The sequence below is a fragment of the Lactuca serriola genome, chromosome 6, assembly GCF_051521515.1.
Source record: "Lactuca serriola cultivar US96UC23 chromosome 6, Lser_US96UC23_V15, whole genome shotgun sequence".
Taxonomy (NCBI): Eukaryota; Viridiplantae; Streptophyta; class Magnoliopsida; order Asterales; family Asteraceae; genus Lactuca; species Lactuca serriola.
The window spans coordinates 186,142,995-186,163,095 of record NC_136413.1 but is presented as its reverse complement, the minus strand read 5'-3'; the positions used below and the strand labels follow the sequence as shown (position 1 = coordinate 186,163,095).

General features: G+C 39.6%; 1 protein-coding gene across 1 annotated transcript; it reads right to left on the bottom strand.

Moving 5' to 3' along the window:
* Positions 1–542: 542 nt before the first annotated feature.
* Positions 543–18,380, bottom strand: LOC145060479 (uncharacterized). Its single transcript, XM_079008133.1, has 4 exons — positions 17,078–18,380; positions 1,174–1,443; positions 920–1,111; positions 543–742 (listed from the first exon to the last, which is right to left on the bottom strand). The coding sequence occupies exons 1-4, from the start codon at positions 18,378–18,380 to the stop codon at positions 543–545; spliced, it is 1,965 nt and encodes a 654-aa protein (XP_078864259.1).
* Between the last annotated feature and the right edge of the window lie 1,721 nt (positions 18,381–20,101).

Below are 20,101 nucleotides of genomic sequence, written 5' to 3'. Positions count from 1 at the left end.
AACAAATATAAAACAAAAGAAAAAATAAAACAAAAATAATAATACTAAAACTAATAATAATAAAAATTAAAAAAAAAACTAAAAAAAATAATAATAAAACAAACAAATTACTCTTCAACCTGCTTCAAATGAAGCATCATCACTTCATCTTTTCATTCTCCAAAATGGTATTTTTCTCGTTGTTTGATCACCCAAATCCTTTCTCTCGTTGTCTATTTTCAAAATCTCTTTGGCCTGCCATTTTTCATCCCTAAACTTTTGAATTTTGGTATTTTTATGATTTTGCATTTTAAACGCATGTCTCAACAAATGCTTCATCATTTTCTTTCCAACCTTCATCAAGTGTTCTGGAGGCCGCTTCAACTCTAAAACATATACTTTTTCAAGGGTGGCAAAGTTGATTCAGTCACACTATCATTTAATTCATGCTTCTTCTTGACCCGACTCACTACACTTTGAACTATGGACTCTCTATTTTCCTCAATGTTATGAGTCACCTTACTCAAGTGGGCCTCCTTTAAATCTACCAATCCATCCATGACTCATATGAATAAGCATTCTTCCACATTAAAAGGTTGTTTGATAGCCTTAAACATATTAAAAGTCTTTTGCTCATCATTTACTCTCAATGTAACTTTTCCCTTTTTGACATCAATTAAAGCTTCAGCAGTTTCCAAAAATGGCCTCCCTAAAATTATTCCACAATCATCTTCAGCTTCATAATCCAAAATGATAAAATCAGCTGGAATGAAAAGATTATCAACTTTGATAATGATATCGTCTATTTTACCTTATGGATATACCATAGATCGGTCTGCTAGCTGGAGTGAAACTGTGGTCGTTCTAGCTTCACCAAGTCCTAATTTTCGAAAAATTGACAAAGGCATTAAATTGATACTTGCACCCAGGTCGCACAAACCTATCTTGTCAAATTTTCCAATTTTGCACGGTAGAATGAAACTACATGGATCATCCTTCTTCACAGGTAATTTGTTTTTGATTATTGATGTGCAACCTTTTGTCATTGCAACAGTCTCAAACTCTCTCCAAACTCTTTTTCTTGTAAGAACTTCCTTCATGAACTTTGCATATGTGGGCATTTGTTTTAAGGCTTCAACAAAGGGGATGTTAATATGAAGTTGAGAAAGGATCTCTAAAAACTTCTTAAATTGCCATCATCCACTTTAGACTTATTTTGCCTAAGTGGGAAAGGTAAAGTTGTTGGTGCAACTGTCGCACCAGTTCGAACATCTTTTTCTTGGGCCTTCTTTGAATTTCCAGTGCTTGGACTTGAACTTGTTGGACCTTCCTTGTTCAGTTTCTTCTGCACGTACTCCTCATCGGTTATGTCTTTAATCTCGACATACTCTTTTTCATCGTCTTTTACATCTTGCTTCTTCTTTTTAGTCTCAACACTTACCGAATGTTGCTCATCATATGTGGCTGGTAAGTCATGATTCTTTGGAGTTAACTCCTTTCTCGATCTAAGCGTGATGACATTACTGTTGGGTCGTGTTTTGTATAAAGTGTTGCGTCTATTGGGATCGTTAGCTAGTCCATTTTGTATCTCCGGTATGGGCCTGTCCATCCGTGAGTTTAGTAGGGTTTAGTATAAATAAAGGTGCTTGCATGCATCTTAGGTGTTAACGAAAGAATAGAACGATCAGAGTATTATTCAGCAAGTTTATTATTATTGTTCTTTTAACCCTAAATCCTCTACAGCGGAAGTTCTTAGTCGAGCTCTGCTGAGGATTGTTTGATCTAATCATTCGACATATTTTGATCCACATTTGCGTTATTTATTGTTTTTGTGTTCATCGTAATACCTGTTACAAAGATCTAATCGATCTTCAAGTTTATTTTAATAACTCATCAATTGGTATCAGAGCAGGAGGTTGTGTAAATCATACACATCTTTTCTGTGAAAAAGGTCGCGATTAGGGTTATTCCGCATTAACTAATATTTATTGAGCCGTCATCCCATAATTGACGTAACTCAGCATTTATTTGTTTTACCCTAATTTAATGTATTACAAGTCTGATCTTTCAAACAGGTTATTCGATCAAGCATGGACGAGTCACAATCAAATCCCATTAACATCTCAAACAGCATTGGATCAACGACGAAGATTCCCATCCTTTACACCCAGGATTACGAAGTCTGGGCACATCACTTTGAAGATTATGTTATTGGATCTGAAGACAATGGATATATTATTTGGGAAGCAATCGTGTCTGGACCATTCGCTCATTCAGCAACGTCAAGAATCATTAAAACTCAGAAAGAGTATAATGATCTGTTGAAAGACGTAAAAGATATTGCCCAAGACGAAAAGGATAAATTTCAGTGCAATATTAAAGCATTGAGACTAATCAGATTCGCTCTTCAATCTGATACTTTCAGGCTAGTGAGTTCGTTCAGCACTGCCAAAGAAATATGGGATAGGCTGCGAGAGCTTTATTCCACAGACGAAGATCTCGAGCATTCTATTCAAACCTTACTTTTGTCTGAGTTTGGTGAATTTAAGCAGAATCCTGAAGAAACTGTTACTCAGACGTTCGATCGCTTCAATCATCTTCTTAGTAAGATGATTAAACACGATATTGAAAGGAAGTTGATTGAACAAAAGGTTACGTTTTTAAACGGTCTTAGATCTGAGTGGAGAGCGGTTGTGTCCACTGTTAAAGCTCATGAGCAATTCAAATCTTATTCATTAGCTAAGCTGGTAGGAATCTTGAAATCCCAAGAAAAGATTGTCTTGCAGGAGAAGAATGTGGTTTCAAGCTTGGGTTCCTTGGCCCTTCTTTCTAAAAGCAAAGGTGTGATGGAAGATGAAGACCTTAACTTAGAAGACTATGACATTACCTCAGAAGACTATGCAATGATGGTGTCAAACCCGAAGAGGTTCATCAAGAAAAGGTTTCCTACCAATAAGAACCGAAATTGGCAGGGAAGTTATAGTTCTGAAAAGGTCAGGGAAGAACCGAAGGCAGAAGAACCAAAGAAAGAACCGAAAGCTGAAGGAGATTCGGGTGTGAACTGCTACTATTGTGGAGGAAAGAACCACTATGCCAAAGACTGTGTCCTAAAGAAAATGGCAGAAAAGGATGAGGAGAAAGATGAAGAAGCTATGTTGATGAAAAAGCTGGAAGAGATCAAGAGAAAGAAAATTGTTTCTAACCCTTCTATGAATGCTTTAATTGTGCAGGGTTCGGTAGCGGATGATGAGTTCGGTGGCGTGGAGGTTTGGTCAACCGATTTTGAGGATGATGAAGTCAGGAAGCCATCTCATGGAAAGGCTTATGTTGCGAAAGGTGAAGGAAGTCGTGGAAAGTGTTTGATGGTGTCAGATGTATCTCAAATGAGGGGATACAACACAGACGGTGGGAATGAAGACATGAAGGAGCGAGAGGACTTGTGCTTCACAACAAAACCTCTCAGCGTACAGTTTAACGAGCTTGATGAATTAATCAAGAAGGTACAATCCATTTTTGTTTCATTCAAAGTCCCACAAAGTTCATATGAAAAAGAATTAAAAAATGTAAATTCAAGAATCTCACATCTAGACAGCAGTTTAACTCAAACACAGGTCACCAATTCTAACCTAACTGACCAAATAAGCAGGGTGTCTTCAAAGAGTGAGGAACGGAGGATGTGGATAGAGTTGAAGGAGTCGGAGTTAATCAAATCCAAGGACGAAAACATTTATTTACAAAGAGACAATTTGAAACTTTTGAAACAGAGAAATGTCTTTTGTTTAATTGCTAAGCGTCTTTACACTAATATCACTCAACTTCATTTGAACTGTGAAATAGGGCAGAAAATTCATCATATGATTTTGCCCTTCCTTGAGTTTAAGGAGGATGAAATTGACGCTGAAGCATACAATTGCGAAAGTGTAGTTTCGTCTGAGGATTTAAATCCGACATATATGTATGGTCTAGACAAAATAGAATCTTTCATAAATTCCAAGGACCATAAGGACATGCTGAAAAATCTTTTGGATGAAAATGATAAACTGAAACTAAGGACCGAAACCATACAAAAGTTTTACTCATTGAATGCGAACTTGAGCTCAGAAAATAAAATTGATGTTGAAAATGCATCTGAGCTTAATGAGGATGATGATATGAGTGAAATTTCTGTAGAGGATGTAGTTGACTGTTCTGAGTTTGTCAAGAGCAAACCCGAAAACCACAAAAATCTTATTTCAGAAAATTCTGTAGAGTTTGCTTGACTGTCCCAACAAAAGTCCCCGATCCTTGAAGAAAAGGCTGTTGTATACCAAAAGGTAAGGACGACTCCAAATCAGGTGTATAAGGTCACAGGTGTAACCGAACATCAGACAGCCGAACTCACAGCCATTGTAAATGAAGATAATGCTGATGGCTGTGATGAGTTCTTCTGGTCCGCTCCTATCGACAATGCTGACGAAACCGTTGGTCTGTCTAAACGGACGTCCTGGAAAACCAAAGGCAGATATGTGCCAGAGCCTTTGAATAAACCTGATAACTTCGACGTGCCAAGTACTAGTGGTACAAAAGATGTTCCTAAAGAAAAAGGAGTTCCTACAAAAAAATATCACTCCTTCAAGCGAAACATCATCAGTACAAAGTGCACCGGATGACAAAAAGCAAAAGCAAAAAGCCAACATCCACCGACAGCCGAAGCAAGTAAAGGATCAGAAGCAGCAAAGGAATCTGAGATACAAGAAGAATCTCTCAGAACGAAAACAGTTTTGGCGATCTCAAAACGCCCACTTCTCTTATCATGACAGAAATTCGAAGTCAGAGAAAAATGTTGTTAGACCGCAAGAAAGTAATAACAACCGAAAGGAGAGGTTTGGTTCTAAGAAGCATAACAACCGAGAGGACAGGTTCGGTTCTGAAAAATATGACAACCGAAGGCAAAGGTTCGGTTCAGAGAACACTATCTACCGAAAGAAGAGGTTCGGTTCCGAGAGCAAAAGTGACCAAAGTTCTAGGTTCGGTCCCACTAATGATCAAAAACTAAAGGGTCACTTAGAACCTCAAGTCAAGAAAACATCTCAGTCTAAATTCTCTCATTCTACTTCTTCTAATTCTTCTAATTCCTCTCAACCCCTCTCTAAATCCAATTCTGCTCGATCTCAAAATCCAAAATCTTCAAAGGATTTGAAAGGAAAATCGAAGGTTTCCTCAGTCAAAACAGGTCAAAATAATCCCAATGTCCAAATGCCTAAACCTGAATCCAAACCGAAAGTAACAAATCCCAATAAAATTAAGGTTTTCACCATTAAAAAGAAAGATGAAACAACTTTAATAAAAAGAACATATCTTGTTGACATCTCTCTTACTATTCCTGTTCCTGTGAAAGGCTCACGTGGACCCAAGAAACTTTGGGTTCCTAAATCTGCTTAATTTTTGCAGGTTATCAGTGACGAGCAGTTTGACGAAGAATGGTATATTGACAGTGGCTGCTCACGTCACATGACAGGAAGGAAGGAAGAGCTGAGGGAATTTCGGTCTCTTTCAAATGGTGGGAATGTCAAGTTCGGGAACAACTCATTCGGCACGATAAAAGGGTATGGAATGATAACAAATGGAGATTTTACAATTAGAAAGGTTGTCTACGTTGAAGGACTGCAGCACAACCTCATCAGTTGGAGGTACCGGTCTCAAGGTCTCTTTCGACGATGAGGGTTCAGAGATAATTGAAAAGAAAACGAAAAGAGTAATTCTCAAATCGGAGTGCAAAGGCGAAATGTTTCCCCTGAATCTCAAACCCATCAAAGGAAATCCAGCTATCTGCCTATTATCCAAAGCACAATCTGACGAAAGCTGGCTTTGGCACCGAAGGCTCTCTCATCTCAACTTCAAGGATATCAACAAACTTGTCACATGTGGTCATGTTCGAGGTCTTCCATTGCTCAAATTCGATCGAGAACATTTATGTGCTGCATGTGAAATGGGGAAGCAGAGTCGTCAAAGTCACCCATCGATTGTAAACACTAAAGTTGTTGAACCATTAGAGTTAATTCACATTGACTTGTGTGGTCCATCATCTATCGAAAGCATCAGCGGTAGCAAGTATATTCTTGTCATTGTTGATGACTTTTCACGTTTTACATGGGTGTTCTTTCTGAAGCACAAATCTAAAGCAACTCTCAAGCTAAAGATGTTTATCAAGCAGGTTGAAGTGCAGCTAAGGAAAGTCGTTCGCAACATCAAGAGCGACAATGGGCTGGAGTTCAAAAATAAAGAATTCGATGACTTCTTAGCAGAAAAAGGAATCAGTCACAACTTCTCAGCTCCCTACACCCCTCAACAAAACGGAATTGTCGAAAGACGAAACCGATCTTTGTGTGAGGCGGCCCGAACCATGCTAAGTTTTGCCTCTTTACCTTTATATTTTTGGGCTGATGCTATTGTTGCAGCGTGTTTTACGCAGAACAGGTCCTATCTCAATAAACGCTTTAATCTCACTCCTTATGAGATCATCAACAACAGGAAGCCAAATGTCAAATTCTTCCATGTATTCGGCTCACGGTGTTTCATCTTCAATTCTAAAGAACATCGTAACAAGTTCGACGTGAAAGCCGATGAAGGGATATTTTTGGGATACTCTCTCACTTCAAAAGCATACAGGGTTTTGAACAAGCGTTCGAGGAAGATTGAAGAAACTTATTATGTGACTTTCGATGACAGCTATGTCAAAAAGCTGAAGGCCAGTGAAGACACAGTTGGAGAAATTTTTACTCAAACAGGCCAAGTCACAGCCTCGATTGCAAACCTATTTGAGAAGTTTGTTGAGTTATTCGATGATCCAGAGAAGGCCACTCTCTCGGAAGCTTGTGCAGCAGACAACAAAGTAGATCATCTGAAGTAACTCATCGAAGATACTGCCAAGCAAATGAATGAAGGAGGATCAAATTCCAACGACCCTCCACAGCACGATGCTTCAGTTGAGGGGGAGGATCCACCTTCTTCTTCACAGCAGGGCTTACATGTTGAGGGGGAGAACTGTTCTCCAGCTGCTCCCGAACGCCCAGCTGTATCCGAAAGCCAATCTGCACCCGAAAGTCCTGTGGTACCCGAAAGCTCAACACCACCCGAAACTCCTGTAGCTCCGGAAAGTCAAGATACACCTGAAAGCTTATCTGTCGAGGGGGAGAATGCAGATATGTCTTATGACTATGATAGTCAATCTGAACTAGAAGAGCTGGTAAATGCTGAATTGGATCCATCCTATGATCCAAATTATCCTCCTCTTGTTAAATGGACCAGAGATCATCCTGTTTCACAGGTTGTTGGTAATGTCTCTGAAAAGGTCCTAACTCGATCACAACTAAAGGCAAAGCAAACTTCCTTATTTTCAAAAGTAGAGTTCTGTATGTTTAACTCCTTCGTCTCAAAAGTTGAACCAAAGACAGTTAACACTGCTCTTGATCACTCCGATTGGGTTCAAGCCATGCAAGATGAACTTAATGAATTCGAAAGAAATAAAGTTTGGCACCTCATTCCAACTCCTCAATATGCCTCGGTTGTTGGTCTCAAATGGGTCTTTAGAAATAAGATGGATAAGGAAGGCAATGTGATAAGAAACAAAGCACGTCTGGTGGTGAAAGGATATTGCCAGGAGGAAGGAATCGATTATGAGGAAACTTTTGCTCCTGTGGCTAGGCTGGAATCTGTTCGCATATTTCTTGCCTATGTTGCACACAAGAACTTTGAGGTCTTCCAAATGGACGTAAAGTGCGCATTTCTAAATGGAGAACTCGAAGAAACGGTGTACGTAGAGCAACCACCTGGATTTGTCAATGAAAAATTCCCCAATCATTGTTATATTCTGGACAAAGCAGTATATGGACTGAAACAAGCACCGAGGGCCTGGTATGAAACGCTAACCAAGTTTTTAAAGATGTCCAAATTCAAACAAGGTTCGGTTGACCCAACCTTCTTTCGTAAGAAGGAAGGTAACCACCTTATGATTGTTCAAATCTATGTCGATGATATCATCTTTGGCTCAACGAATCCTAGCTTAACAGCTGCATTCAGAAAGCTGATGGAGACTAAATTTGAAATGATCTCAATGGGTCCAATTAACTTTTTCCTTTGTTTAAATATCAGACAGGGACCCGAAGGCATCTTTATTAACCAGGAAGCTTACACGAAGACTCTCCTTGCTAAATTTGGCATGATGGGAGACTCAAAGGTTAAAATTCCAATGGCGTTCTGCACCAAGCTTACTCCATCCTTGGATAAGCCAGCTGTCGATATTACTCTATATCACCAAATGATAGGCTCTTTAATGTACCTTACTGCTAGCAGGCCTGATATAATGTTTTCTGTTTGTTACTGTGCTAGATTTCAGGCAAATCCTCGTGAACCTCACATGCTTGCAGTGAAGAACATACTCCGGTATCTCAAGCGAACTACCTTTTTAGGCCTATGGTATCCATCCAACTCAGGCTTCTTCGTTCAAGCCTATTCAGATGCAGACCTTGGAGGTTGTGGACTAGACAGGAAAAGCACCACTGGAGGCTGCCAATTTCTTGACGGGAAGTTGGTTAGTTGGCAATCAAAGAAACAAACCTGTGTATCCCTGTCTACCGCTGAAGCAGAATACATCGCAGCTGCCTCCTGTACTTCTCAAGTGATTTGGATCCAAAGCCAACTCCGGGACTATGGACTCAATATGAAAAAGATCCCACTATATTGCGACTCTGAAAGTGCAATTAGGATCTGTCATAACCCAGTGCAACACTCCAAGACTAAGCACATAGCATTGAGGTATCACTTCATTAAGGATCATGTGGAAGATGGGAACGTCGAAATACACTTTGTTCAAAAACACTCCAAGACTAAGCACATAGCATTGAGGTATCACTTCATTAAGGATCATGTGGAAGATGGGAACGTCGAAATACACTTTGTTCAAACCACTGATCAACTGGCTGACATCTTTACCAAAGCTCTTCCTGAAGCATCTTTTAACAAAATACTACAAGGGCTAGGTATGATGGAATCGGAGTCAGTACCAAAAATTATCTCTCAAGCTCTAAGGCAAGAAGCGAAATAGACCGAACGTTCGGGTTCGGGTCTTGTGCTAATATACCGAAATGAACCGAACGCTCGGGTTCGGTTGCATTATCTACTTTTCGCTCATCACTCAAAGGTAGTTTCCTTGGTTGTAACTCTTATGTATAAATTTTCCAAATTCATTTTCCTTATTATCAAAGTCATTCTCTTTTTCAAATCTATTTTCTTTGGCGACCGAAATCAACCGAACGTTCGGGTTCGGTTCCAAAATTTTTCTCACCCGAAATAGACCGAACGCTCAGGTTCGGTTCCAAAGTTTTTCTCAACCGAAATAGATCGAACGCTCGGGTTCGGCTTTAATTTTTTTGTGTGACTTATTTTTTTTATTTTTTTTTATCAAAATTCCAAACATATTTTTCTTATAAATTCAAAAACTCCAAAAATATTTTATTTTTTTTATCTTATTTAGCTTGGCTTTTATTTTTTTTTTCTTCTTGTGGATATATAATTTCATTGGCTAAGTGTCCCTAGAAGCATGTTGTTGTATGTGTCCAAAGCCTCACCTGATTCTGAATAATAAGCCTTACTGATTTGGTATAAACAAACCTTGTCTTCCCAATTAGGCTTTCTTATTTATTCTAATCATGAGCTACCTAACTCTCTTCTCACATGAGATATGAGTTTTCTGCTTGGTCCTATTTATTTATAGCAGAGGTACTTTGGTTTCTTTACACCATCTACATTGCATTTCTCCATCACATTCGCTTCACAAACGTAACCCTTGAGACTCTCAGAAATTACCACCGAGGTTTATGGTTGCAAATTTCTGCGTTTATGATCTTAGCTTCGTGCCACTACGAGCTAAGTGAAACCCAAAATTCAATACCCAATACGAATTGACGGTGAACAATTAATTTGCTCTAGTTTTCACTAATGAATTGACGGACGTGCCTCCATGAAATCTCAAAATTTTCTTTTGTGTGATTCCTATGAAATTGTTAAAACCAATAACATTTCTTCCCTTGGGATCCAGTTTTAATTTTTGTTGAGATTTTATAAATTTCCTAGCCAAATTAAATGATCTCCAACCTACTTGTTCAATAGACTACACCGTTCTCACAAGTACTTCGTTCGATTTCTGTCTTATATCAAGATTAGGAATTTTGAATCGAAGCAATAGCCACCCTCATAAGCCTAATTAAAAGAATCCTTTCAACACTTCTTAATAAGTGTCTGATCGTTATTCAACGGGAAACCACACAAACACTTTAAAGTCTCTCTTGACTTTGAAGGAAGAGATTCGTTCCCATGATCATTTGTTTCGTGTCCTTATTGACATCACATTTTTTCCCAAAAGTGTTGCTTTATTTCTTTTTTTTTACACCCTAAGCACGAAAATCTTTGATTTTCCAATATTCAGGTTCTATTCATTACAAGGCATTTTAATTGGATTGACGGTTGATTAAAGGCTGTGGTTGATTTTAATCCACGTGGGAGCATTTTTAAAAAAAAGATGCCGTTACAATTTAAAGGGATCAGATGACTACATGATGACTCAGGCGGGAGTCTAATCGATTTGATTTCAAACGGCGCAAGAGGGAAGTGTGCGAATCTGAACCGTTTCGTCTCCAAACGGCGCCTGATGGGAAGGCGTGTTATTAGGGGCCTGACACTCTCTCTCATGCGTGATCATCGGCAACCCCAACTGTCACGCATCAGTCAACTCCGAAAAACCCTTCGTTTTTCAATCGAAGATTTGGGAAGATCTTTCTCTCTCCTTAACCCCCAGTATAAAAGGCAACATCATCCACCGTTTACCTCTTTACTGCAATTAAAATTCCTAGAGAGCAAGTAATCCTTAATCCTTCACTATTCATCATCTCCTTCACTTTCTTCAAGCAATGTCAGATTCTTCCTCAGTTCACGCAACATCCCACATTTTGCCCATTCGCCCACAGCAAAGCTTGATCATCGATCTAACCCCTCATGCTTACGACGCATTCATGTTCCCCATTATTGAGTGTCTGAAGTTTTCTCCAATCGCTTCTGCACTCACCAGGGTTGAAACTGTTCCGATGGAGTTCTTGTCACAGATCTTTGCGACTGCTCACTACGACAAGGTCGTTGACAAAATTTTCTTTGATGTCTTTGAGCACAAGGCGTCAATTTCAAAGCAGCGGTTCTGTTCACTATTAGGGTTTGACGTGGATTCTTCCAGGGTCAATCCAGAATCCATCCCCATGGGTCATTTGTTCAACATGTTCTACAACATGGGATACACGGAGGTGCTTACTACGGTCACGAAATTCAAGAAGTCGTGCCTACCTCCACAGTGGAATGGGATGTTCACGGTTTTGTTCAAAGGTTTATCTGAACGAAGTGTCGGGTCTGATGGAGCCAGCCGCTTATTTCTCTCCATTATGTATGGTATCTACAATGGCATCAACATGGACTACGGGTCCGTTCTATGGCAACAACTCATCCAGAGTCTCTTCTCTACTTCCAGACATTCAGAGATTTCGTATGCTAGGTTCTGGACTATTATCACGAAATGGGTGATGGACAAGTACCACGTCCCCATTGTCGCTGGTGCTCCAATGTCTTCGATTGGTACCTTTCATACCACGAAGATCATTGTGTCGGACGCTTCAAAGTTTTCGTTCAACGGGTCTATTCCGGAAACCATGTATGGCGATGTTCCCGTTGATAGCCGGATTATCAGGACGTACAAGGAATCCAAGCGTTCTGGTCCGAGGGATCTTACTCCGGAGATGCTGAAATCCATACATGACGTCGACAAGCCTGCTCCAAGAGGCAAGAAGGCTGATAAGGGGAAACAGGTGGTTAAGGGGGCAAAAGGCCCGTCTCCAAGGAAGAGGAAACCCACAAGGGCTGCTCAGTCTCCACAGCAGAAGAGGAGAAAAACTCAGCCGAGGCGAAAGCTGGTTATCGCTTCCTCCTCAAGCGAATCTAAGGGTGAGAGTTCAGATTCTGATGAATCTCCACGAGGCAACATTCCACCCAGATCTCCAACCCCTGAAGTTCATGTCTCTACTTCTCCAATTTCCTCTCCACCTAAAACCATTCCTATTTCTATTCCCCCCATAACTTCCACTACTCACATACCACCCACTTCCATCCCAATACCTACACTAATATTCACCGAAGCAACCACAACAACCACTGCAGCTGTTAGAACCAACGTATCTGATACGGGGGTTCATACTGAAGCACCCAAATCCACCCCAGCACCCGAAACCACACCAGCACCCGAACCTACACCTACACCCGAAACAACTCAACCCGAACCTACCCATACTACCGAACCACCAGCTTCACCACCACCACCTTCTCCTGGTCATGCATCAGAGGGAGAAGAACCACTCCTTGGCGGGGAAAATATGACGTTTGACTCGGTCTACTATAGTCCGTTTCAAGTTCAAAGCGATGACGATGACGACGCTCCTGTCACTAAAAGGCATCTCCAGGAGCTCCATGACAAAATTGACTTGCTCATCGCCTCTTCTTCCACTTCTCAGTCATCCCTTTCTGAAGCTGCAGTTCAGAAAATTGTTGATGCTTTCTCCAAAGCTCAGCAAGATTCCCTTGCTTCTGCAACCACCGCCATAGATGCCTCTACAAAAGCATGTCAAGCTGCAACCGAAAAAGTTGATAAACTATTTACTGATGCCTCTACCCTGCTGAAGTCTTTACAGGAGAGTGCCAATGCTGCCAAGACTACGCTGGAACCTATTGTCCAACAGCTGGCAACATCCGTCGTAACTGAGTTGAAGTCCTTCGCTTCTCTTCGTCAAACAATTTCTGACGACAACTCAGCTTTCCGAACAACCATTGAAGACCGGCTCTCAAAGCTTCAAGAAGATTTGGCTACCGAGAACTCTCTTATGGATGTTCTAGCCAGGAAGACCACCGCTCTGAAGGTCAAGAGCATTCAACTCTCCAACTCTCAACAGGAGATTGACTCTCTTCGATCTGAAACGGAGGTGATAAAATCGTGTGTTTCGAATGTCCACTCTGCCATATCCAACATCCTAGAAGCACATGATCCAATTCTTAACTACACTGTGAGGCGTGACCTTGCAGAGAAGCTCGCTCCCACCCTTGCCCTACTCAGCAAAATCGAAGGGCTACTTGATTTCGTGTCCATTCCAAAACAAGGGGGAGAGAAGGAAACAATGTCTCAACCACCTCCTACCTCAACGACAACTCACACTACCGAACCTCCTCCAGTAGGCCAACCCTCTGGTTCTGGTGTGAAAGACAAAGGCAAAAAGATTGCTGAGGAGGAAGAAGATGAAGATAAAGAGACAATCGCTGACTTGTTGAAGCGAAAAAGTCGAAACAATGAGGCTGATATCAGTGCTCGTGTGGCAAGAGAGGCTGAAGAAGCCGAACGAAAACAGAAGGAAACCCACGACCTTCTTGAGAGTAGGAAAACTCTTTTTCCTGCTTGGACTCTCTAGAGGATGATTAAAGAAGCCATTGACACACCGAGTATCTTGTGGCTGGAACCTGTGATCTCTTTAGATCGGTCCAACACTGTCGACTCACAGTTCGACATGCCACTGACCCGAAAGGCATTTATTGTGACACCCAATTTTTTTTTTTTGCAAAAATTTTAAACTTTTAAAACCCATCTTAAATTAAATTAAAACAACTGAAATAGTCATAACATAATCCATCAACTTAATAATCATATAAAATAAGTGCGGAAGTAATAACAATAATAAGGTCCCAACAAAATAACTAGTAGCGATGTCCCGATGCTCCATGTCAAGCCTTAGCCTCTTTAATCTTAACACCTGAAAAGTTATAAGGGAAAAACGTAAGCACGAAGCTTAGTGAATTCAAACACAGACATTGTACTAACATTCATATTTACTAGCCCTAATCCATTTTCCAATTATAATGATAAAGGCAAAGAACGAATCAATGTCTATATTACGAGAAGGACTTGTAGGTTTGAACCGCACCGGGAAGATCCCATATCATTTGGCCCTAATCACCGCACCTCACGAAGAGTATTACGTTGGTGATCTTACCTACCCACCGCACCGGTAAATCCGTATCCTTTGGTGGTGTCCCCATATCCATAATTAGTTACATACAGTGCACATGTACGAATTAAAACAATACTTATATAGCATGCTTTTATAATAAATTCAAATAATCACACACGAGCTAACTAGCAAACACAATCATTAATACAACGGTGTGAGAGAACTCACCTTGAGTGAGTATTAAGGATGGCTAACAATCAAATAATGCTACCAAGCTTGAGCAAACTTCAAAACCTCGCCTAAGAAGGACTAAAGGTTAGAAACGAGAAGTAATGAAGCTATGAGTTGAGAAAAGAGTAATCACAGCAAGGTCTCTAAAACAGACCTGCTGTTCAAAACGGATTTACTCCAAAATCTAAAACAGAAACATAGCTTTAACTAAATTTTATAGGAAACTATGATTGCTCAGGATTCCATAACTATAAAGAACTAATTCTAACTCCAAAAGATGAATTAAATATGAATTTTACAAAATGGTGTATCACTTCTGTCTCCAACAATACAGTCAAGTGATGTTGGCCAATTCTACCCAACTTGTGAGTAGAATTCGTCCAAAAGAAAATTAAGAGAAGTAAAGGACATACAAGTGAAAGTCTCAGAGTTGGAATTGAATGAAAAGCATCTCTCAAACTCCAGATATAAAATTCACATTGTGGACAATCACAGCACTAGCAAAAGCTGGTGACTGCCCACTGACCTGGAGTGTGGATCCATTCTAACCAATTTATAATTGGAAATAACACCCCATATTCTCCAGATCTTAAATTCTTAATATAAGGAACATATAGAAACTTGGAATCACTCTGGATCCTTTTCCAAGCCTTAGAAATGATGAAAACAAAATGACATATCAGAACAGACCCGGATCAGACCTAACAGCAAAGATGCCATTCTTTCACATAGATAAAGCCCTTATCAGTGAGGTTGGCCTTCTTAATAAAGTTAGCCAACTCAATTTGTGAACTTTTGGAACTGGTTTGGGGTCCGTTTGAGTTCTAGAGCTCCAGATATGATTTTTACAAAATGACTACAGATCTGATGGAAAACAGAATCGTAGCCACCCATGATTCCTTTTTGGCTTATCCATCCTTCTCCTTTTGAAACACATTTTAAGATGTGTTCATCATCCCAATTCAGTCCCCATGATATGGTGGTACTAAAAAGGGTTAGGGATCATTAGGATTTCATTTAGCCACAAGGATGTAATAATAATCAACATGAAAATAAACATAAGCACATAAAATCATCATTCTTCCTTTTAGGGTTTCCATGATCTTTTGCCACATGTAATCCCCTAGATCCATCATCCACCACATATGGGGTGAAGATAGGATCTTGAGTTGATGTGTAACATACAATTACAAATAAAATAAGAAGGAGAAGAGGTGAAGATGAAATCATAAAACTAGAACAAGGTTATGAATCAAGTTGTAAGAAAGGATAAGGAGGTTCATACCAATACGAATCAAGGCTGGAAATGAACAAGAATTAAGCTCCAAACAGCCCCTTGGCTGCTCTTGATCCCAAAGAGAGAGAGAGGGACGATTTTTGAGAGAGAGGGAGGGTTTAGAGTGTTTTCCTTGTGTGTGTTCCAAATGATTCAATTTACACATTAAGTACTATTAACTAGATGGACTTTGCAAATAGGCCCATAGTCCATGGACTTCGATAAAAGGAGTTTACAAAATGATCAAAAGAGTCCATTAACATAAGAAATCAGACATTGGTTGAATAAATTAACCCAAGGTTACAAGGATAATTAAATTAAAATAACCAAACGTACCGAGAAAACCCGGGATGTTACATTTATCTTTCATGTCTTTTCCAACGTTGCAGAGATCCCTCATCCTCATCCACAGGTTGATCGGGATTTAATCAATTTCTATCTGAAGGCTGCTCAACCCCATTATCAGACTTGGAGCGCTCAGAAAATTGTCAACGTTCGGGTCTTGAAGCCGTACAGTGAAGGGAACTTCATCAACATTCGGTTCAAGGTACTTTGGGGATCTGCCAAAACTGAACATGCTATTTCCCTTGCAGATCTTCCCAACCTTAATCCCCATGATTGGATTATCTTGCACAACATCCTCCTCACCAACTAAGCTGAATACGGTCCGATCATCGACAATTTCAAGAGGATGCTCGTGTGCTACATCATGGAAGTTGCATTGATGGATAAGGAGATTGCGAGCGTGTTTAAGAAGAAACCTACAATATCTCCTGTTGGCTCTGCCAGTGATCTCAACCAAATGCAGATGGGTAAAATTGACTCGAGGAGGAATTCGGTCATGTTTACCAGGAACGAAGGACAAAAATGTCTTTTCGCCTTGGCTGACAAACACCTCTACACCACTGCCTGTTTAGAGCACGTTTTGGGGATCATCCACAGATGCAAGCAGAACACAGCGGATGATGTCAAGTACTTTGATGACATGATTCAATGGTACATTCGGTTTAGACAGACTATTCTCGCTCTAATCTCACGTCTGTTTGATACTACGAAGAAAGTTCCCGCTGCTGGCCCAAGTAAGAAGAAGAAGTAGTCTCGCTCCAATTTGACGCAAAGGGGGAGATTGTTGGGTCGTGTTTTGTATAAAGTGTTGCGTCTATTGGGCTCATTAGCTAGTCCATTTTGTATCTCCGGTATGGGCCTATCCATCCGTGAGTTTTGTAGGGTTTAGTATAAATAAAGGTGCTTGCATGCATCTTAGGTGTTAACGAAAGAATAGAACGATCAGAGTATTATTCAGCAAGTTTATTATTATCGTTCTTGTAACCCTAAATCCTCTACAGCGGAAGTTCTTAGTCGAGCTCTGCTGAGGATTGTTTGATCTAATCATTCGACATATTTTGATCCACATTTGCGTTATTTATTGTTTTTGTGTTCATCGTAATACCTGTTACAAAGATCTAATCGATCTTCAAGTTTATTTTAATAACTCATCAATTACACTACCTCTTATCATTGCCATTACCTGGATTTTGAGTGTTACTTGGCAACGTTCCAGGTTCTCGTGAGTTCAGTGCCTGTGCTAATTGCCCTAATTGATTTTCTAAATTTCTCATAGCAATTGCTTGATTATTTTTACGTGCCTCGGTCTTTTGATCTTGTTTGATCATAAACTCCATCATGGCTTTCTCAAAAGGTGACATCTCTTGATTTGATGAAGGCGCTGCTGGTTTTGAACTACTTCCTGATGCCTGGTGGAATGCACCTCCTTGTGGTCTCACTTGCTGATTTGGCATTTGACAAAACCCCGGTGGGTTTTGAGGCCTTTGCTGAAACTGCTCTTGTTGAGGATGCATTTGTTGTTGTTGTCCACCCCATGAAAAATTAGGATGATTTCTCCATCCTGGATTGTATGTTTCAGAGTATGGATTGTTTTGTCGTGGGAAATTTTGACTTCTCATGAAAAATACAGATTCAGGATTCTGTGGGCACTCACTATAATCATGGACGCCTTGACGAACCGCACAAAAGTCAACCTTCTTCTCTTTCATCCCATTGCTTGACATCATATTCTTCATCATGCTCTTGATTGTGGCCAACTCGGCTGCTAATGCATCATTTTGAGCTACAAGACGAACTTCATCCGGTGTACTTCCTTTCGAACAACTTGCATGTACCCTATCTGTGGGCCACTGGAAATTATTGGTTGCTATTCTATCCAATATCTCCACGCTCTCCTCATAGCTCTTTGTGAGTAAAGCTCCTCCAGCTGATGTATCTACTAGCATGCGTGTTTGAGCATCCAAACCTTGGTAAAATGTCTCTAGTTTAACATCATCAGGGAGTCGATGTGTTGGACATTTTCTTAGCAAATTGTTCCATCTCTCCCACACTTCCCATAACGATTCACCATCCATTTTTCGGAATGATGTGATGGAATTTCTTAGATTTGCATTTCGCGTGGGTGGGAAAAATCTCTTTAGGAATTTTTCTCTTAATTCCTCCCAAGTGGTGATGGAATCAGAAGGCAAAGACTCAAACCAGTCTCGAGCTTTCCCTTGTAGTGTGTAAGGAAATAATCTCAGCCTAAATGCATCAGCCGTCATGCCTCTTTGTTTGAAATTATCGCACATCTTGTTAAAGGAACGCAGATGGGACAAAGGCTCATCACCAGGCATGCCTCCAAAGAGACCATTGTTGATTATCATCTGAAACATCACAGGCTTGAATTCAAAATTGTCAGCATTAGTTGTTGTGCTGACAATCGGCGGGTTTGTTCCTTCGAAACCTCTATTCCCATTATTGTTTTCGTTTACGTTGTCTCCCATATCTTCTTGAATCCGAAGTCTCCTCAACCCACTCAAAGTTCTTTCAATCTCCCAATCAAGCGCAAATTCAGGTGGTCTGAATCTTCGACCAGCCAGAGTAAAATATCCTCAAGATGTTTAAGAGTCTAACAACTACCTAATGTTCTAACTTAAAAATAAAAATAGTTCCCCAGCAACGGCGCCAAAAACTTGTTGACGAAAACGCGTACTCGCAAGTATACGAGGTCGTGCAAGTAATATAGTCGTAAGACCAGATATCGAACCCACATGGACTATCCTATTCTAAGGAAGAGAGAACTAGGCAATTGATTGCAAAAGTGATTGATTTTATTAAACTAAAGAAACTATTAAAATAAAAATAAACTAAATTCAACAACGTAAAAATGACAACTAGAATAATCGAACAAACAAGGCAAACAATTAAACGATTCAACAATTATGAGAAATATGGGGTTTAGTTGACTTATATGGGTTCAATGGTTCTTCTAATGCAACTAATTTATCAAACCAATTATATAGAAACGAATAATTTAACACCAACAAAAGTTATCAATTACCTCTCGGTCTTATGATTCGATTTAAAAAAAAAAAACATTCACTCATATCTCTATGTAGTTCATGATTTTAAAAAGCATCAAGTCCAATAAAGTTTTGTTAAAAATGCCCTAACACACGTCTATGTTATGTTTAAGCGAGATAACAAAACTGCACATTCATATTCAAGCGATGTCATAAATAAAGTTTCTCTCGAAGTTAATATAAGCATGTAAATATTAAATTTAAACCAAGGAATTTAACCCTAACTAACGTTGATCAAGTGCTAGCCAAAATCAAATTTACCCGTCAAAATTCATATTTTTAAAATAAGCATACATTTGAATATGCTATTCGATTTCAACAAAATTGGTTCAAACAAAATCAATTACATTAAAATTACCGTCTTACCCTAGTCAACCAAACCCACAAGATTACTACTCCATAAAATTAAAATTGATAACAGTAAATAAACAAAGTTTAAAAGTCATATTAAAAAGAACCATAAAACTAACCCACGATGAAAAGCAAAGGATATACAAAAATAATTAAATAAACAAAACAACTATTACTTTGTATATGTGATTGCACACTGCATATGTAGCCTCAAGAACGAATTCATGTCCTAATGCCTGCCACTTTCTGCCGTAGCGTTTCCATGCGTAAGTATATTTTTTTGGTTGATCACGTAACAAGTATATATAGATCATAATTACATGAATGATCCTCCAACTTTCAAGCATTGCACAATTTTATCCCTTAGCTTTCAGCTTTCAGCATGGTATAACTTTAGCCCTTGATCTTTCAACTTTATTTCAATTTTCAGCTTTTATTTTTTTCTAACAGCAAACCAACTTCATCTTCAACGTCGATTATGAGCAGGAAAACGACCAATTCAGCAAAAACTCAAAACTTCAAACTTGTAGATGATTGTGTCTAGTTTCCGAAACCTCTTGAATCGCCTAAATCGGAGTCCCGATGAGCCAGATATGATGAAAACATTGAGACGTGGTCAATCTGTCAAACATCTTTTATTCGCCTTAATTGCTCGTGATAAATTTTTCTTCTTTCGAACCCGTCAATTCCTTGCCGAAACCATTGGGACATTATAATATAAGTCCAACTCCCACCAAGACTCGTGGAATAAGTGGTGAGGGCCTAAGAAGCTTAGGCAATCTTGTATTCAC